This window comes from Perognathus longimembris, chromosome 5, assembly GCF_023159225.1.
Source record: "Perognathus longimembris pacificus isolate PPM17 chromosome 5, ASM2315922v1, whole genome shotgun sequence".
NCBI classification, from domain to species: domain Eukaryota; kingdom Metazoa; phylum Chordata; class Mammalia; order Rodentia; family Heteromyidae; genus Perognathus; species Perognathus longimembris.
This window is the reverse complement of record NC_063165.1, coordinates 86,852,995-86,872,803: the sequence shown is the minus strand read 5'-3', so window position 1 is coordinate 86,872,803 and position 19,809 is coordinate 86,852,995. Positions and strand designations below refer to the sequence as shown.

Below are 19,809 nucleotides of genomic sequence, written 5' to 3'. Positions count from 1 at the left end.
TCCCTCCCTGGGATTCACCCTGGGGCACGGTTGCCTCGGGGCTGCGTTCTGCACCTTCAGGGCGCTAACGGGGTCCCGTGGAGGCCTTCTCTTCCCGCGGCCCTCATAAGACTTGCCCCGGATCTGTGGATCCCCTGTGCACGCCCCCGTGACAGCCCAGAGCACCACCCAGGACACAGCCCGGAGCACCACCCAGGAGGACACAGCCCGGAGCACCACCCAGGAGGACACAGCACCAGAGCACCACCCAGGAGGACACAGCCCGGAGCACCACCAGGACACAGCCTGGAGCACCACCCAGGCCACAGCCCGGAGCACCACCCAGGAGGACACAGCCCGGAGCACCACCCAGGAGGACACAGCCTGGAGCACCACCCAGGAGGACACAGCCCGGAGCACCACCCAGGACACAGCCCGGAGCACCACCCAGGAGGACACAGCCCGGAGCACCACCCAGGACACAGCCCGGAGCACCACCCAGGACACAGCCCGGAGCACCACCCAGGAGGACACAGCCCGGAGCACCACCCAGGACACAGCCCAGAGCACCACCCGGGACACAGCCCGGAGCACCACCCGGGACACAGCCCGGAGCACCACCCAGGACACAGCCCGGAGCACCACCCAGGACACAGCCTGGAGCACCACCCAGGAGGACACAGCCCGGAGCACCACCCAGGAGGACACAGCCCGGAGCACCACCCAGGAGGACACAGCCCGGAGCACCACCCAGGAGGACACAGCCCGGAGCACCACCCAGGACACAGCCCGGAGCACCACCCAGGACACAGCCCGGAGCACCACCCAGGAGGACACAGCCCGGAGCACCACCCAGGACACAGCCCGGAGCACCACCCAGGACACAGCCCGGAGCACCACCCAGGACACAGCCCGGAGCACCACCCAGGACACAGCCCGGAGCACCACCCAGGAGGACACAGCCCGGAGCACCACCCAGGAGGACACAGCCCGGAGCACCACCCAGGACACAGCCCGGAGCACCACCCAGGACACAGCCCGGAGCACCACCCAGGAGGACACAGCCCGGAGCACCACCCAGGACACAGCCCGGAGCACCACCCAGGACACAGCCCGGAGCACCACCCAGGAGGACACAGCCCGGAGCACCACCCAGGAGGACACAGCCCGGAGCACCACCCAGGAGGACACAGCCCGGAGCACCACCCAGGAGGACACAGCCCGGAGCACCACCCAGGAGGACACAGCCCGGAGCACCACCCAGGAGGACACAGCCCGGAGCACCACCCAGGACACAGCCCCAGGGCATGGCGGCTCGTGCACCGAGGACCCAGCACCACGCACCGCAGGAGGACGCAGCCTGGGGCCGCCCAGCCCAAGGGGCGGCTGGGAACCCCGCTTTGTGCGGCCCACCTCACCACCCCCATTCCCGCAGCCGCCTCCGTTCCCGTTGCAGGACCGAGTGTGCGTCCTCGTGAAAAACCAACAGGAGACGCTTCCGACGTGAAGAAGGCAGGAGGCCGCCCCGAGGGCACGCCCGGAACTAGGACACACACCCCCCGACACACGCGCAGACACACCGCTGGAGGCCGATGCGGAGAGAGCCTGGCTCCCACATGCTCTCAACACTGGGCGTGTGTGCACGTGTGTGCGCGTGCGTGCGTGTGTGTGCACGTGTGTGCGCGTGCGTGAACTCAGGGCCCGGGCACTGTCCCTTGGCGTCTCCCCCGAGGCTGGCGTTGACACGGAGCCGCCTCTGCTTCCAGGTCTTTCCGGTGAGCTGCAGGTGAGGTGGCGCACTTCCCGCCGTGACGGGGCCTCCGGCTCGCGCGTCCCTCCGTGACGGGGCCTCCGGCTCGCGCGTCCCGCCGTGACGGGGCCTCCGGCTCGCGCGTCCCGCCGTGACGGGGCCTCCGGCTCGCGCGTCCCTCCGTGACGGGGCCTCCGGCTCGCGCGTCCCGCCGTGACGGGGCCTCCGGCTCGCGCGTCCCGCCGTGACGGGGCCTCCGGCTCGCGCGTCCCGCCGTGACGGGGCCTCCGGCTCGCGCGTCCCTCCGTGACGGGGCCTCCGGCTCGCGCGTCCCTCCGTGACGGGGCCTCCGGCTCGCGCGTCCCTCCGTGACGGGGCCCCCGGCTCGCGCGTCCCGCCGTGACGGGGCCTCCGGCTCGCGCGTCCCGCCGTGACGGGGCCTCCGGCTCGCGTGTCCCGCCGTGACGGGGCCTCCGGCTCGCGTGTCCCTCCGTGACGGGGCCTCCGGCTCGCGTGTCCCTCCGTGACGGGGCCTCCGGCTCGCGCGTCCCTCTGTGGCGGGGCCCCCGGCTCGCGCGTCCCGGCTCAGCGTCCCGAGCAGAAGGCGCCGGTGAGCCGGTGAGCGGCCATCGCCCCCGGGCATCCATCCAACGCCCCCCCAGCCAGGCCCGGCAGAGCCGCGGGCACAGCCTCGCTCCCCGCTGTCTACCACGCGCAGGGTGGGGAGCGCGGGGCCCTCGGTGGAGGCGTGGGAAAGACCCGCGGCCTGCACACACGGTGGAGCGCTACTCGTGAGGGAACACAGAGAATCCACGACGCCGCGTCCGCCTGAGCCGGGGACAGGCTGCGGGCTTCCCCGGCTGCGGGAGCTCCCGGGCGCCCAGGAACGCACGAGGGCACGCGAGGGTCACGCACGCGCCGGCGGAGGCAGCACAGTGGGCAGAGCGCAGGGACCGCGACTCCGCAGACAGCCGAAGCCACGGCCCAGCGGGGCAAAGCCCCGGGCGGCAAGCGCCCCGCCGCCACGCGCGGCCTCCGAAGACCAGGAGTGGGGAGTCCTCCCCCCGCCGCGACGGCGATCCCAGGGGCGCGAGGAGCAGCCCGAGCTAAGCCAGGAGAGGAGAGTCCTCCCTCCGCCGCGACGGTGATCCCAGGGTGCGAAGCCAGGAGAGGGGAGTCCTCCCTCCGCCGCGACGGCGATCCCCGGGGTGCGAAGCCAGGAGAGGGGAGTCCTCCCTCCATCGCGACGGCGATCCCCGGGGTGCGAAGCCAGGAGAGGAGAGTCCTCCCTCCGCCGCGACGGTGATCCCAGGGTGCGAAGCCACGAGAGGGGAGTCCTCCCTCCGCCGCGACGGCGATCACCGGGGCGCAAAGAGCAGGGGCGGGAAGACTGTGACAAGAGAAAGACTCCAGGGGCTCTGCGTTGACGGCGTGGCTCAGGGCAGGGCCGGCGTCCCCCCTACAGGAGCGGCCACCCCACCTTCCTCTGTGCCGAGGACACAAACAGAAGGAATGTTCTAGACGGCTGACCTCCTGCTCTAAGGGGGCCCTGGCTTGTCGGGGGGTTGTCGGGGCTCTGAGGCCACGCGCGCCCCTCCCCCGTGGGGGCCGGCTCACGCGCAGTCGCTCGCACACGCGTCCCAGCGCGCTGACGGCACGCGCGCCCCTCCCCGTGGGGGCCAGCTCACGCGCAGTCGCTCCCACACGCGTCCCAGGGCGCTGATGGCACGGGCACCCCTCCCCGTGGGGGCCAGCTCACGCGCAGTCGCTCCCACACGCGTCACAGGGCACCGACGGCACGTGTGCCCTCCCCCGTGGGGGCCAGCTCACGCGCAGTCGCTCCCACACGCGTCCCAGGGCGCTGATGGCACGGGCGCCCCTCCCCGTGGGGGCCAGCTCACGCGCAGTCGCTCGCACACGCGTCCCAGGGCGCTGACGGCACGCGCGCCCCTCCCCCGTGGGGGCCAGCTCACGCGCAGTCGCTCCCACACGCGTCACAGGGCACCGACGGCACGCGCGCCCCTCCCCCGTGGGGGCCAGCTCACGCGCAGTCGCTCCCACACGCGTCCCAGGGCGCTGATGGCACGGGCGCCCCTCCCCGTGGGGGCCAGCTCACGCGCAGTCGCTCGCACACGCGTCCCAGCGCGCTGACGGCACGCGCGCCCCTCCCCCGTGGGGGCCAGCTCACGCGCAGTCGCTCCCACACGCGTCACAGGGCACCGACGGCACGCGCGCCCCTCCCCCGTGGGGGCCAGCTCACGCGCAGTCGCTCCCACACGCGTCACAGGGCACCGACGGCACGCGCGCCCCTCCCCGTGGGGGCCAGCTCACGCGCAGTCGCTCCCACACGCGTCACAGGGCACCGACGGCACGCGCGCCCCTCCCCCGTGGGGGCCAGCTCACGCGCAGTCGCTCGCACACGCGTCACAGGGCGCTGACGGCACGTGTGCCCTCCCCCGTGGGGGCCAGCTCACGCGCAGTCGCTCGCACACGCGTCCCAGCGCGCTGACGGCACGCGCGCCCCTCCCCCGTGGGGGCCAGCTCACGCGCAGTCGCTCCCACACGCGTCACAGGGCGCTGACGGCACGCGCGCACACGTGAAACGGCCAGGACAGCCGTCACTGTCGTGCTCTTAGCACAGATTGGAAACAGGCGTGGGTGCTCCGCACCGCCAGCTCCGCGTGTGACAGCCGTGTCCGCAGGGTAGATTTCACGCACCGCCAGCTCCGCGTGTGACAGCCGTGTCCGCAGGGTAGATTTCACGCACCGCCAGCTCCACGTGTGACAGCCGTGTCCGCAGGGTAGATTTCACGCCCGTTTAGTACTTGAAGTGACGGCTGAGAGCCTTGACACTCTTCCAATTCCATGTAAGTATTTGTTTCCGTGGGTGTAGGCTTTGTCACCAAGGTTGCACGCGCACGCTCTAAAAGTCGGCCATACTTGAAATACTTCAATTACGTGCCCAGAATAGCTTTTACAAGATACCAAGTTTTAAAAAAACCAGGGTGTTTTTACCCATGGTCATCCCAGTGACACGCTACAAAACCCTCTCAGAATTCACCCTTGCAGGTATCACCGCCTGGGTGCTGGTGGCTCAGCAGGCTGAGCCCTGATGATGGGGTTCAAAGCCACCCCACGCGGGAAAGTCCGAGAGACTCTGATCCCCGACCAATAAGCCAAGTGCCGGAGGTGGGCATGGGGCTCCAGTGGTAGATCTCCGTCCGGCCTTGAGAAGCATTGCGACGTGACCGCACAGAAGCCTGGAGTTCAAGCCTCGCCACCGACCTGCATAGGTGTGCCCGGGCACACGCGCGTGCGCGCACATGTATCGAAGGGTTATTTACTGTTACAGAATTGAATCGTCTCATCTCAGTGCATCTAAGCTCTCAGATACAAGACCGCATTGATATTTATTTGCCTTCTTTTAAAAGAAAAATTTTCCACTGAGGTGAGCAGAATCATGTTTTGAAAGAACCACAAGACATTTAAAACACGGTGAGCACAATCAAATGTGTGTGGGAACATCTAACGGACACTTAAAAAATGTTAGGTCCATGGGACGGAAGATGTTTTGATTTGAATAGCAGATGTTGCCACGTGCACTTTTATTCTCCCTTGGAGAGACCCGCAGAGCCGCGTGGACATTCGTGGTCTCGTGTTGTCCTCTTTCCTGACGTAAGCAGCAGATACTCAGCAGAGAGAGCGTGAAGACACGTCACACTTAGCTCTCCTGTTTTCAAATCCTTTCCCTAGGTTCCTTGCTACACACGGGTCCTTGGGTCCAATACTGACGGGGTCCCTGCAGAGGGAAGGGCTGGTGTCGATCTACTTCGAGCCCCCCAGACGTTGGAAACACATCGACTCTCTGTAAGCCTCCGTTCCTTTATCAATAAGATGGGCTATGTGATGGTATTCTCTCGAATTATCGTGAAGACAAGCAAGCTGCCAGAGTATCTGGGGCTGAGCCTGGAATGGTGAACACCTAAGGAAACAACAGCTCAACCCCTGGGCAGCACCTGTCCCGCGCCAGGCCGGGCCGGGCTGTGTTCTTAGGTCCCCGGTCCTTTGTCCAGGAGGGAGAGTTACGAGGAGAGACGAAGACTGAGGAGTGGAAATGCAAAGGTCACCGATTCTGCTGAATACCACAGTGAGCCTTTACGGATGGGCTGCGTCATAAACTTTCGGACGTCTTGTCACCGAGGTGATGAAGCGCAGGCTAGGTGACCCAGGGCTCGGGACAGTCACGCCGCCGTTGCTTCATCTCGGCCTCAAGGCTGAGAAGAGACTGGGCTGACCTCCAAAGGCCTTGCAACCAGGTCGTTGTAAACCCGATCTCTTCCTCCCCCTCCCTCTCTTCCTTCCCTTCTGCCTCCTTATCTCCTCCTTCCCTTCCCTTCTCTGCCTTTCCCTTCTCCTTCCTTCCTTCCTTCCTTCCTTCCTTCCTTCCTTCCTTCCTTCCTTCCTTCCTTCCTTCCTTCTTCCTCATTCTCTTTCCCTCACTCTCTCCCTTGTTTCCTCCCTCCTTCCTTCCATCACTTTAGTCACACCCCAACCTTTTCTGCTTTAGTATTTTTCAGAAAGGGTCTCATTTCCTAGGCCAATGAGATCCTCCTACCCGTGCCTCCATCTAGCTGGGATCACAAGCAAACCACATCACAGCTGGCTTACTGGTTCATCCGGGATCTTGCATAGCGAGGACTCAGGCTTAGCCACCTTCCCAATCTCTGCCTCCAAAGCAGCTGCATTACAGGTGTGTACCAGGTGAGCCGCAGCTCTCTAGGATGACTGGGTCGATTTGAGTTCCCCAGCCTACAAATGGTCCTTCAAACTGGAGTTCTCTATGTCACTCTTTCAAGAGGTGTAAGTCTTTCCCTGGCACATAAATTTCTTGTCACATCTAATTATTGGTTTGTTGGTTTTTGGGTTTTTTTTGGCCAGTCCTGGGCCTTGAACTCAGGGCCTGAGCACTGTCCCTGGCTTCTTTTTTGCTCAAGGCTAGCACTCTACCACCTGAGCCACAGCGCCACTTCTGGCCATTTTCTAGATATGTGGTGCTGGGGAATCGAACCCAGGGCCTCATGTATACGAGGCAAGCACTCTTGCCACTAGGCCATATTCCCAGCCCACATCTAATTATTGTTAATCACCTGGGTCAAGTTCAAAAGATTCTGAACTTGAAGCAGAACTCTTCCACCATGGAAGAAAAGTCTAACACTGCTCTTGCAGAAGTAGTTACACCTGAGAGACATGAAAAGAATGGATTATACCATACAGACCCAGGAAAAATAACCGTCCAAGTTTCTGTGTATCCTTGTGAACTTGGTTAGAGTAGCTAGTCAACAGAAGCAGGTGTGGATGTGTAACGGCGGGGCGCGGGGCTGATGATTTCAAAAGCTTTAAAAGGATTCTACGACGACTTCTACTACCATTACTACCACTGCCTCTACTACGTCCAGCGGAGAGGTAGGAGATAGAGAGCACAAGACGTCCTAGAGTCTGACTGTGACGTAATCACTGAGGTTCCCAGTGCTCTGTTCTTCCATTGTTTGCTGATTGATAATATAAACAACCCGAAAGAATCTAGCTCGCCGGGATGTAACAAGTGATTGAGCTATGTGCCTATTGATTGAGCAAGTGCCTATGACAGTACCTACCACATTAATGGCACCTGCTTCATTCAGAGTGGATGAAACATTCGTTACGATTGTTTTCACTCTTGCTTGACACCCCCAATTAAAAAAGAAAAAAAAATCTTAGATTTCCAGTGGGCCTTCGGGTACTGCACCTAGCCGGGGTCCTAATGATAGCCTGGTGTTCACGGCAGAAGCGTTTTCTCTATTTTATAGACAACTAGTGCCAACTCAAAGTCATGTGGATGAGAAATGCATGACTTCTAACTTGAACCCAGGTTTTTAGGCTGTTGCTCTCTGCTACAATGTGCAGCCTGGGATTTGAGCGGAGAGTAAGCATTTCAGTTCTGGAAAAACTACCACCTTGAGGAGATAAATCCGTAAGAGACAGACAGCAGAAATCCTCTCTTATACTTGGCATTAGCTGAAGTGTTTTGAAGTGTAATCCTAGCTACTCAGGAGCCTGAGATCTGAGGCCCAAGGCTCAGTGCCAGCAGAGGTAGATTAAATCTGAGAGACTCTTATCTCCAAGTGGTCAGTAAAGAGCTAGAAGTGCAAGTGGGACTCAAGTGGTAGAGCACTAGCTTTGAGCTAATAAAGCAAAGGGCCAGCACCCAAGCTCTGGGTTCAAGCCCCAGTACTAGCATGTGTGTACGTGTGCGCGTGGGCACACATGCACACGCGTGCGCGCACACACACACACACACATGACTTTTATTTGAGCCTGAAACTTCCTTCTGTAACAGTTCTGACCCTAGCACAGATGCTTTACTTTCACCCTTACACATAAGACACAACAACAACAAACCTATAAAGACAAATTTTTCTGGTCTCATCTGGGCAAAATGTCAAAAGAAAACAAGCATTCCAGAGAAAAGGGCATTACCTTCGCAAAGTCCTTTCAGTTAGAAACCTAGATGACGAGCTGCTAATACAGGCAAGAGATACCTATTTACTTTCAATCACGATACACAGAACTTGACGATTCTCTTCATCCTCCCACCGATAACCACCTCAGGATAATGTCCCTATCGTCAGAAGGAGGCCAGTGTTGGCAAGGTTAATGATGATACCTTCGAGTGATTACTTGGAAAAAATAAGACATCATTTCCTATCTTACCAATCAGGGTATCATTTCCATCCGTGTCCCTTCTTGATTTCATTTTGCTCATCACAGAGAGAAAAGCAGAGAGGTTCGGTTTGATTTATGGAGGGAAAGACAGCCAGCCCTACGCGGGCTTTTTATTCGGCTGGGCGAGGGGGTGAGGAAGCAAGGAGGAAAGGTCAGGCAGCTGCTCCCCACCCTGTGGCCGCGCATCTGTTTAGTTTCTAGCGCTCAGCTCCGGTGCTGTTCCCGGGCAGGTCGATCCCTGACAGCCTCGCTGGCTGGCTCAGCACGACCCTCAAGCTGGTCATTACCATATGGGTAATAAAAGCATCCAAAAAAACCTTTTGTTTTTTTTTTCCATTGGCGCCTGTGTCATTATGCTTTGTTACCAATGGTTTCTCGGCTTTTCAGTCAATTGCCGCGTGCACTGTGGTTTGGAGACGCCAAGGTCTCCGCGCTTTCGTGCAGAGCCAGCCCGGCCCCGCCGCCCTCCCGAGGGTCCCACTGTGGCTGGCGGTGGAGTAACGGAGAGATCACAAAGGGAAAAGAGAGCATACAGTAGGGGCAACCCGTGAGGGAACCCCTCTGCCCAGGGGCCTCCCCTCTGGGGCGGGGCAGGAGGGCAAGGAGCCAAACGTACCTGGTCTGTCTTCGGTTTGGGAATCACATCTCCGGCAGAGCTCTGGGATGGTCTTGAGTGATGTGACTGAGTACTGAATGAGAGACCAGAAGAGAAGGACGTAAAGCAACAGCTCAAAACGGGAGCACTGAGTGAGGAAGAAGGGACGTTGCACTCATCAACTGGCGTGTTGGCTTGAAACCCCTGTCACGATGACTTAAAATCAAGTAAAGAAATAAGGTGGAAGCATTCACTCAAATTGCCAGCAAAAAGGCGAACCCAAGAACCTGCCACGGGCTCTGGGGAAGTCCGGCAGCCCGCCATGTTTCACCTGGGAGCACCTTCGCCGTTGCGGATACAGAGAGGGCTGGGGCCCTTTCTCTAACGTGGGGGTCCGCAGGAGAGTCCTGTCTCTCTGCCTTTGTGCCCCTGAAAGTCAGCATGAGCTGGCCTTGTGAGGTCACCGACGATGGCCATGATCTATGCACGATGCTCAGTTTCACGTGTGAAAGCCCAGTGCGGGGGCCCTGAGCTCCAGGGCAGCGGGCAGGGGTGATTACACCCACGCTGGCCGGCTCTGAATGCCGCCCCCCTCCCCGTCACCTCCGCAGCCTCCACAGAGAACAGCAGGGCAGTGTCACCACCAGGAAGGGGCTGAAAGCTCATCTGTCTCATGTATAGATTCGTTTGAATGGAGAGAAACCACCTTTCAGTCTGTGTCCCCCGTGCCAATTCCGGGGCTGGCTCTCAGGATAACGAACGATGACGCCAGGGGGCACGGAAGTGGAAGAGCTCAAACAAATGTAAAATCAATAGCTATGATTTATGGGAACTACGTTTGATACCGATCAATCTTTCTTTAGAGAAGCGTGTGTTAAGACAAAATAAATAGGATGCGCTCCTTCTTTAATCAAAGGCAAAGTCAGGGACCGTCTTCAATCATGCTCATATCCTAATTGGTAAAACGCGGCTCGGCAAAAAGTGCTTTTCTCTGCCCCTCTAAATAAATGTGTGTGCATCACGGATTACGCCTCCCATACAAATTGTTTCTTTGGTTGGAGGGGTGGAAGGAGGCAGGGATTGAGAAAATATTTACTCTAAAAGAAAAATGACCAGAGAATAGACATTAAGATTTTCCCAGCATCACAAAAGAGGAATGCGTAATTAGAACACATTTTACAATTGGAGGGTTCTGGAGTTGGCTTCACATTGATGGATGAAATATCAACACGGAGCTGTCGGGGGGATGGGGGGGGAGGACGGGGGGGCGGAAGCTATAGTCAGTTTGCCCGTTGCATAGCACCAACAAATTTCCAGCATTTCTGAGTGGAAAAAAAAATAAAGTCTCTGGTGACTAATTAAGAGAAATGGCTCTTACCTGTCTGATGCAATAACACCTTGTTTATTCGGGCACCCCCCAGGGGCTATGGCTGCTTTTGGAAATCCACTGCCTATGTAAATGGGGGGGGGCTGCCTCTCAAACCAAAAGCGAACCTCCACTAACTTTTCCTTCTATATTATGTTCTTCCAACGTCCAGGATGACAGCGGTGGGAAAGGCACCTTTTGGGGTATCCATGAGGTACTTGTGTTTCGAGCCAACTCCCAGCTCTCTAAGGAATCCGGCAGCTTCTCGAGACCAGCTGGTACATGGGAAATAATTACACAGTCCGTCATTCAATTAAAAGCAGGCCTTTTGCTCTGGTTGTTGTATACCTTACAAACCTTGGCAACGTCTAACCCTCTCTCCTTTTCTCCCCCGCTTTTCTTCCAAGGCACAATTTTAGAAAGGAAATGTAAGAGTCTGTTTCAATGTAGTTCATGATCAACGCAATAAGGTTTGCTTATTTGACTTGAGATGGGCGGATTAAAATGGGTGGGCTAGGGCCCACTCCAGCGGGACGCTCTAGGACCTCGGCTTTGTGAGCGTGGCTCCCGGTCCTTGCGTCAGCACAGAGGTCCGCGGCGGCAGCCAGTTCTAACTGGACGAGGTTCACCTCTGAGGGGCACAGGTTCCCGCTTTGGCAAGGGGACCGAAGCTGCCTCAATGGGCGGTGCTCATGGACTGAGCCCACGGGACACACTGTGGCTCTGCTTTCCTACCCACGGGTGTGCCGTGCGGGTTTTTAAAAACCATAGACATGTCAAGGAATAATAAGCTTTAGGAAAAAGTAACATTTTGCTCCTGAGAATAGAAATAAAAAGCTTAGTGACCTAAGATAAAGATGGTGTGTTGGTCAGGAAATGCACACTGTGTATAAATTTAAGGCCGGATGGAATCCCCCACTGAACAGAAACCGAATCTATGGGTAAACCCATCATTATTTGTAACGGCACCAGTAAAAGGAGCAATATGTTGATCTGTTTCGATAAGTATGAACACTTTACTAGGATAGAAGGTGTCTTAAGGAAATGCCACAAGGCTGAGAGAGCTGTCATGTTAGGAAATGCATGGGAAACAAGTCACAAAACATTACGGACACACATCTTCTTATTTGAAGATTTGGGAGTAGGCGTACACCCCAGGAAGTCTCCTTTGCAAGATTCTACTGGGCCACCATCTGGAAGCCGGAATCAAAGACCTTCAACCCAATTCAGTGGACAGATGGTCTTTTGTACGGAGGTGTCAGACAGCCGACTTACCGCATCCCCAGGACGACGGCCAGCAGTAACGACGGTTGCTTTAGCCTATCAGAACCAAAGCTCAGTGCCTCTGTCCTGCGGGGCCCCCCTCCCCCCCCCCCCCCCCCCCCGCAATGGAAATGCGTAGCTGGTTCCCTTGATCCCTATTCTCCTGGGTGACGAAAAAGGAGAGGGCCTGGGGCTATTTGACAAGCATTATGCCATACTCCCCTTCACTACACGTCTCTAGTTAATTCCTCTTATTCTGCAGGAGGTTATGCCTGCAGGATTGGGTGCAATTCTCTCACTTCTCTACCACGTCTCAAGAGGACTCCTACCCCCCCAAAGGTTGGCCAGTTGCCTCCAGCTCCTTCAGCGTCCTCCTCTATCCAAGTTATTCTGGGCTCACCTGCTTCCCTCTGGGCACACCAACGGCCCCGCGAGTGCTCTGCCTCCTCCACGCAGCCCTGGCTGACGGTCCACTCTCGCCCGTCTTTCTCTTTCCTGCCCTCCGTAAATACCACCTTGCCTGCTTGTTCCTTCTCTGCACCAACACGCACATGCCTTTTGCTAAACCCTGGTCATGATATACTGATGTTCAAAGGAGCTTTCTCGTGTTTAAGTAATAAGATGAGCACTTCTTCCAAGCCTGCACATTGACACTGGGATGACTCTCTTTATAAAGCACAAATTTGACCTCAGTTTGCTTCTGTTTGAAATCCTTTAGTGGCTCTGAGGACCCCGCAGGAGGAAGACTGAGCGCCTCAGCGCTGAAGGACCTCCCACCTCTGCCTCTGATGCCCTTCTCTAGATTATGCACTGGCAAACACCTTGAGGGGCCCTTCCCTGCGGACGTCTTGGTCTATAATGATATCCTGCCATCTCACTAGGTAAACTCCTTTGGATTCTTCAAACTCTGCCTGGGTAACATTTCTACAGGATCATCTCTGACTCTCCCAGAGGGAAGTAACATCAGATTTCAAACTGTGGTCACGGGACCAGTGAGTCAACATCATCCGGGATATTCTAGGAACTCAAAGTCTTGGGACCCATCCCGGAGCTACGGAGTCGGGAATCTGAATTCGGGGCCCACCAACCTGTCTTTCCTAAGCCACTCAGGAGAGTCTCGTGCGTCATGTAGTTCAAAGATCACTGCTGTGTAGTGTTTCCTTCTAGTACAGAATCTAGCCTATTATATTTATCCCATATGTTTATATAAATGTTCTGATTGATTCCTGAGCAGGTGGATAATACTTTATTCACATAAGAAGCTAGGAGATTGTTAAGCCGAATTAAACAAATTAAGTTATTAAGCTGAATTAAATGACTTAAGTTTGGATTTATTTCTCTCAGTGAAGCCTATAATTCAAAGTCTACCAGTAATCACGTGTGCTTACGAGAAAGCAATACTGAACCCAGGGCGGGCGGGAGTGCTTGTGTATAAAGGACAAAGGAGGAGCCCGAGATCGGGATCTACATTGTTCCTCTGGCAGTTATGACCTCTGTGGCCTAGACAAAGAAGTCAGTTCACATCCCTGGCGCCCAGTTATCTGTACAGTACGGAAAGTCGTACGCGGCAAGGAAGCTGAAGTCCCGCGGAGGACGCCGCTGCCTCTCCTCCCTCCTCACCTCGGTTCCCTCAGGGTCTTAAGCTCGCAGGCACAAGATGGGAGACAAAGAGGAGCCAGGAAGAGAGGGGCTGAGCTGGGGCTGGGACTGAGAGGGAGGCGGGCTCGGCGGGCTCCCCTAGCTTCTCTTTATTCTTTCCTCACCCGAGAGAGGGTGGAGTCCAAGCCCAGCTTCCTTCACAAGCGCCCAGCAGAGGCCGGGAAGGCCGGTCAGCCTGCCAGGCGGACCCCGGTCACGCGCAGGCTTTAGGGTGACGGCGCACGGGTTCGGCACCGTTCTCCGGAGGCCCCCGGCCACCCTGGAGAGGCTCCGGACTGCAAAGCTTGGGCACGCATTCCACAGACCTGGAGCCAGTTGGGTGAACGAGCGGGAGCAGGCCTTGCTCACACGGCAATGAGCAACAGAAAAGGCGACCGCAGCACCTCGCCTGCCTTTCCAGGCTGAGGCCCCGTGCCGTTTCCAAGAGAAACCTTGAGTCGTCACTCAGACGGCTACCCAGCAACTCCGCTTCTCCCCTGGAGCTTCCCGACACGCAGGCCGGCCTCTCCCTGGGCACCGATCCAGCACGCGGACAGGGGAAGGAGACACAGGGCTGAGGACTCCGCGCTCCTCAAATCCTCTTCGCCAAGCCCTCGGGAAGCGCACCCCGACTTGAAGTCGTGGCCCCGGTCACCTGCTCCCGCATCCTCCCTGCCGGTGGTGTTTTCCTCGTCTCCACCCTCCTCCTCATCTTGCCCTGATAACCCCCCCACACCCATTCTCTTGGAATTGATTGCCTCCAGGGATCCTGTGAAAGCGAATCGGTCTCCCGCCCCCCTGCAGGGCCCCCTCCCCCCCACCGTGGACTTGCCCGCTCTGCTCCGCAGCTCTCTCCTGCCCAAGCACGGCCCTGCTCCGCCGCGGTACCCTCCTCTCCCTCGCTCTGCTTTCTTCTCCAGCGGCCCAACGTCCACCTCGTCATGCCAGACACTGTGTGGTCATGGGCACAACAGGGGCTTAGCCAGAAAAGGCCAGCCGACATCTTCCAGTCCTTCCAATCCTGTCTGCTACCACTGACGAGTCCCTTCCACCCGGCTTCCCTTCCCGGCCCCCTCGGCCTCTTCCTTCCTCTCTGAAGCTTTCCTTCCAGTTTCCTCCCCAGCACAGGGGCTGGTACAGGTCTTTTCTTGGGACACCTTCTCTTTCCACAGTAGGTAGCTTCACACGGGGGGGGCACCACGCCCCTCCAAAGAACAGACGTGGACGAACTGTGCTTTAATTCATCTCTCCTGTTGTGCTTTCCTTAAATGATATCTCTTCTCGGCCATGAGGATGAACTGACGAACATGATCGTAATCAACTCTGTTCTTAAAAAATCAAAATGCGTGTGTTCTGGTTTCTTGTCTTATCTTCCAAGATGACATCTGGTTTCTCCCAAGATGATTTAAAAAAATTACTGTTTTGTTAGCTATTGTTTATGGTTAATATTTGAGAAAACTCGGTCATACTTTTAGATGGTTTAGGGAGCACACTGGGAATGACTGCATTGTAATACTGATGCAATTAATGTCACAGCCAAGGTGATAAGGTGACGATTACCATTTTACAGAAGAGAAGGTTGAGGCCTAGTAAAATTAAGAGATTTGATGAAGTTCATTGTACTTGGCTTTATTTCTTTTTTAAAAAGAAGTAATAGTAAAATCGACAAGTTTGAAAATTTGACCAGCTTATTGCTGGGATTTTTTTTTTCTCCCCCAATAAGCCAGATAATGTACTGACTCTTTCTTCTTCTCCATCTGGTTTTGCTGTGTTTCTTTCCAGTACGCCCTAGCCTCACTGCCGGGTGGAGCTGGCGGGGAGCCGGGTGCCGGGACCCTGGCGCTGACCTCCCTGGAGCCTTGGGAAGGCGGTGCTTCCCCCCTCGAAGCCCTAGCTTCCTCCGCTGTAAGACGGGATGGAGACAGAGCCTTTCCCTCCGAGTGGAGAAGAGGCGCGGCGGCGGCAGAGCTCGGGTTAGCGGGGGTCAGGACCCACCTGCCAGGGGCGGCAGCCGAGGACGAGCCGGCTCCCCAGACCCGCCAGGCAGCCTGGGCTCTGCGTGCACAGCCCAGTGCGTGACCCGGCTCAGGAACAGCCAAGGGGCCGCTCGGGGGCTCTGCTTGTTTGATGGATGATTTTTTTTGTGCCAGTACTGGGAACTGAACTCAGAAACTGAATGCTGTCCTGTAGCCTTTTCACTGGAGACCGGAGCTTTGCCAGTGGGGCCACAGCTCCGCCTTCAGCTTTTCCCCAGTGAACTGAAGATCAGAGGCTCGCAGACTTTCCTGCCCGGGCTGGCTTCAAACCACGATCCTCAGCTCTCGGCCTCCTGGGCAGCTCGGAGTACGGCACCCAGCGCCCGGCAAAGCTGGCCTTGCGGTCAGTGCTCCGCGCTCTGCTGTCTGGCGGGGCGGGTTACAAGAAGTTAGCGTTAAACTCTGCATTTTGCAAGGGATGCACATCGTTGCCACGTCTGGAAAACTTCAGAATAATTCGGTTGCCTCTGGGTTTTGTTTTTTTCAGGGAAAGACAAAAGAAGTTCTATTTTGTAATACCAATATACAGCTTGTGCTTTAATTGAGACAAGAACCAGGCTTATGACGGAAGGAAAAAACTATGACATGCAAGACCTAATAAACTATGAACACGGCCAGGGTTTGAAAGCAGAAAGAGATGTTTTGAACCCAGGCAAGAGTTTTGTAAGCGTCTTCTTTTCTCCCCATGCCTGCCACTTGACCAGGAAAGAAAGAGGCAAAAGTGCCCGCAAAGGGGGAGATTACAGAATCCTAAAAATAAAAGCACATTTGTTCGTGGGAAACTGCATTTCCTTTCATACCAGTGAGTTCACACACTGAAAACCAGCTTATGTTTCAGTTTTAACGTTTGAGTAATCCCCAATTTAGTCCTTAGAGCAGCTGTAACGTTCATCGCTCCTAGGTTTTGTAAATAGTCTGAGAACAGTCTTTCCCCTATTAATGAGGAGATGGGCTCTTACTCTGCATGAACTCATTAAACAAGAGCAGTATAATTCTGGCATGTCTCAGATATTAAACCTGGATCATACTGAGTTAAGATAAAACAATCCATCTGCCTTAGAGGTTGTCAAAGTACACAAGAGCATTAAGCAGAGCAGAATTTAATGCTAGAGAAAATGCCAGACGATTCCTTGCTGTTGGAGACTGTCTTGTCCACCGGAGGATGTTCTAGAAACGTGTCTGGTGACTCCGGTCAGAGGCCAATAGCACCTTCCAGTATGGCGATGAAAAATGCCTGGAGGTAGAAGCATTACTGGAAGACAGGCAGAATCTACCCTGAGGTGAGCCCTGACGATAAACTAAACTCATCTTGGACACGTAGTCGAGTATCGCAGCGAAGCGTACGATGCTGAGGATGGAGCGCTCCCCCGCAGCTTGACCCTTGACCGCTGATGGGAGGTCATGGCCACGCTTCCCCTCCCTACCGGCCAAATGGGGTTGTTTGAAGGACGAGGGGAGATCATGCCTAGCCTAGAGCACACGCCCGACAGATGCTAACCGCTGTTATTGTTTAACCAACTCTACGGGATTTAAAGCCTGGTCGTGAGGCAAGTTAAAAATCCAAACACTGGAAACATGTTTAAAGTTTCAGTGCAGTTGCCGTCTTGAAGATGAGCACCCTTATTACGACTCAGAGAGGTCAAGCTGTAGACGCTCAGCGCTTGCATAACTCTGTACCTCATTTGCTAACTAGCCCCAGTTCCTGCTGGACATATTTTATCTCTCAAGTACAGCTTCCTAATTCATCCAAATTAGGGGCTTCTGCCAGCTGATTCTTCTGCAACGACAACCGCTCTGTTGTACTTAAAAAAAAATCTTGACATTATGCCTGGTCTTCTCCCTTCAGCTCTTTCTTCACCATTGGTCCTATAAATATTATTATATTATTCATTGAAATGATAACAAAAGCTACCATTTTGAAGAGTAACTTACTGTGTGCCAGGCTAAGTTGTTTCTCATGCTATTATTTCACCTAACCCTCAAAACAGTCAAAACTAGGTGAGTATCTCAGAGAGGTACAGCGAACAGGTTTGCCCCGAATCAGCCAGCCAGCAAAGGTCAGGATAACGGAGGAGCCTGGGCCAGCTGCCTCCCAAGCTGTGTTCTGAAGACACAGCCGTGTCATCAAACCTCAGAAATCCACCGTTCTACACACGGCCCAAGCTGCCTTTTCCAGGACACTTGCCGTTGCTTCCACATACCCTGCACTACCACTTCCTGCCTTGGCCTTCCCCACTCAAACCAGAGCCACTGAGGGGCGGGCAGTGCTCGGAATCCTCCCACAAGTGAAGCACAGTGACTGCGAGACAGACAGACAGACAGACATCGAGGGAAGGAGGAACCTCACTTGACATTAGTCTGAATGAAGATAGGTAAAAATTGTTAGGAAGATGAGGAGTTGAACTGACATGTGTTTAGTACAAAAAAACAACACAACAAACGGCTCATCCAAGATTTTCCAAAGCAAAAGCTTCATCAAAACTATCTCAGGGGGCTGGGGATATAGCCTAGTGGCAAGAGTGCCTGCCTCGGATACACGAGGCCCTAGGTTCGATTCCCCAGCACCACATATACAGAAAACGGCCAGAAGCGGCGCTGTGGCTCAAGTGGCAGAGTGCTAGCCTTGAGCGGGAAGAAGCCAGGGACAGTGCTCAGGCCCTGAGTTCAAGGCCCAGGACTGGCCAAAAAAAAAAAAAAAAAAAAAAAAAACTATCTCAGGGGGCTGGGGATATGGCCTAGTGGTAAGAGTGCCTGCCTCGGATACCCGAGGCCCTAGGTTCGATTCCCCAGCACCACATATACAGAAAACGGCCAGAAGTGGCGCTGTGGCTCAAGTGGCAGAGTGCTAGCCTTGAGCAAAAAGAAGCCAGGGACAGTGCTCAGGCCCTGAGTCCAAGGCCCAGGACTGGCCAAAAAAAAAAAAAAAAAAAAAAACTATCTCAGAAATCTAACGTCATGTCTGGTACAGGCAGTTTGCTTCCAGGTGAGCAGGAGAGGCACAGAACTGCTTCCGGAGTGATGAAGCTCATTGACTGGGGACAGTTTACAGTCCTGACACGAAAGCTCCAGGCCCTGAGAGATCTAGAGAAGATGAGGTCGGAAATCATGAGCTCCTAGGAAGACAAGCCACGCCAGGTTCCAGAGACGGCAAGCTTCTCTCTGCTCGGGCACGCGTCAGCATAGCTGTTGCTGGGGCAAAACTAACCGCGGCCCAGGATGAATCACACGAGGCTCGGAGCAAGGTCCAGGTAGCAAAGCCCTCGGAGAGGCCACGGGAGCCCTGGAAGCAGCAGCTTTGAGCAATATGGGCGCGAAGAGACCGGGGAGCCCAGAACTGCAGGAGTCGGCACGAGTTCAGAGTCAGCCAGCAGCAGGGATCAGGGCAGGATGCTTCCTTGAGGATACCAGCGTCTTGAGACGCCAGCCAAATGCCAGCTTGCCGTCAGTCCTGTTTTTTCCAATGGAGACGATACTGGTGCGGAGCCACAACCATGTGAATAAGATGGGGTTAATTACGTGCACACATCAGATCTAGGTCAGAATCAGCGATTCTGACACCAGGGAACAATCAGGAAAGGGAGGCTCGGTGAGCTTAAGACTGAGTTCTACCCCAGGTCACAGATAACCAAGCGCCATTCGGTTCTTGGCTCAGAGACCCACAAATCACACAGTTTGCAGAGCGCCCTCTCCGTCTCAAGTCCTAACTGTAGTTTGAGGAGTTGGCCTATGCAGTAACACACAGAGAGCAGCCCACGAGCAGACAGCAGGAAAACCCCAAAGCATCGCTCAGAATGAGTAATACTTACAGATATGTCATCACTAAAGTCGATCTCATCCAAATCGAGGTATTCAGGAGCTTCCATTATTCTTCTTTGCACATCTTGTGTAAGATTAAATACTTATGATTTCCTAGACAAGACAGAAGCAGAAAAGGAAGGCAAAGATGTTAACTGTTTGAAATGAGAAATATTCCCTGCCTACAAACACACAAAATAGAACATGATGACGGTGCTGCATTGGAAAACATTTCCTCAGTGCACAGCCCCCGGCCGGGGCGTCCGGCACCGCAGCCTTCAACACGGCTCCCCAGGCGAGCCCCCAGAGTTCTTTGCCGCGCGTGATGTGTGTCTGCTTGTCTAGAATGTTCCCTGATGACCAATAGCAGGATTCACGGCAGCCCACACTCGACTCTCGTCAAAAACATAGGCTTCGGGGAACGGGAGAGAGCCTGGAAACCATAGGAAAGGGTGGGCATACCCTTGGGGTTCATGCATAGGAGATGGGTCTCCACAGAACCCTGCAAGTGCAAAACGCATCGCCCAGTCAAGGTAACAGAGACCTTGGAATTCGTAGCACAATCTCCAGTGCAACCCTAGGAAACAAGGAAGTGGGGGAAAGAGAGGAGAGGAGGGTCTGAGTC

The 19,809-nt window shown here is 55.6% G+C and overlaps 1 protein-coding gene across 2 annotated transcripts in view; it reads right to left on the bottom strand.

Annotated features, from left to right (window-relative positions):
* Positions 1-19,299, bottom strand: part of LOC125352075 (synuclein alpha interacting protein) — a 62,147-nt gene extending 42,848 nt beyond the window's left edge. For both annotated transcript variants that reach the window (XM_048347279.1, XM_048347280.1), the window contains exons 1-2: positions 19,196-19,299; positions 9,108-9,180 (exon numbers count right to left, since the gene is read on the bottom strand). In XM_048347279.1, the coding sequence (XP_048203236.1) occupies positions 9,108-9,180; positions 19,196-19,252 (130 nt within the window). In that variant the 5' untranslated portion in view covers positions 19,253-19,299. The remainder of the gene's footprint in view (positions 1-9,107; positions 9,181-19,195) is intronic.
* Between the last annotated feature and the right edge of the window lie 510 nt (positions 19,300-19,809).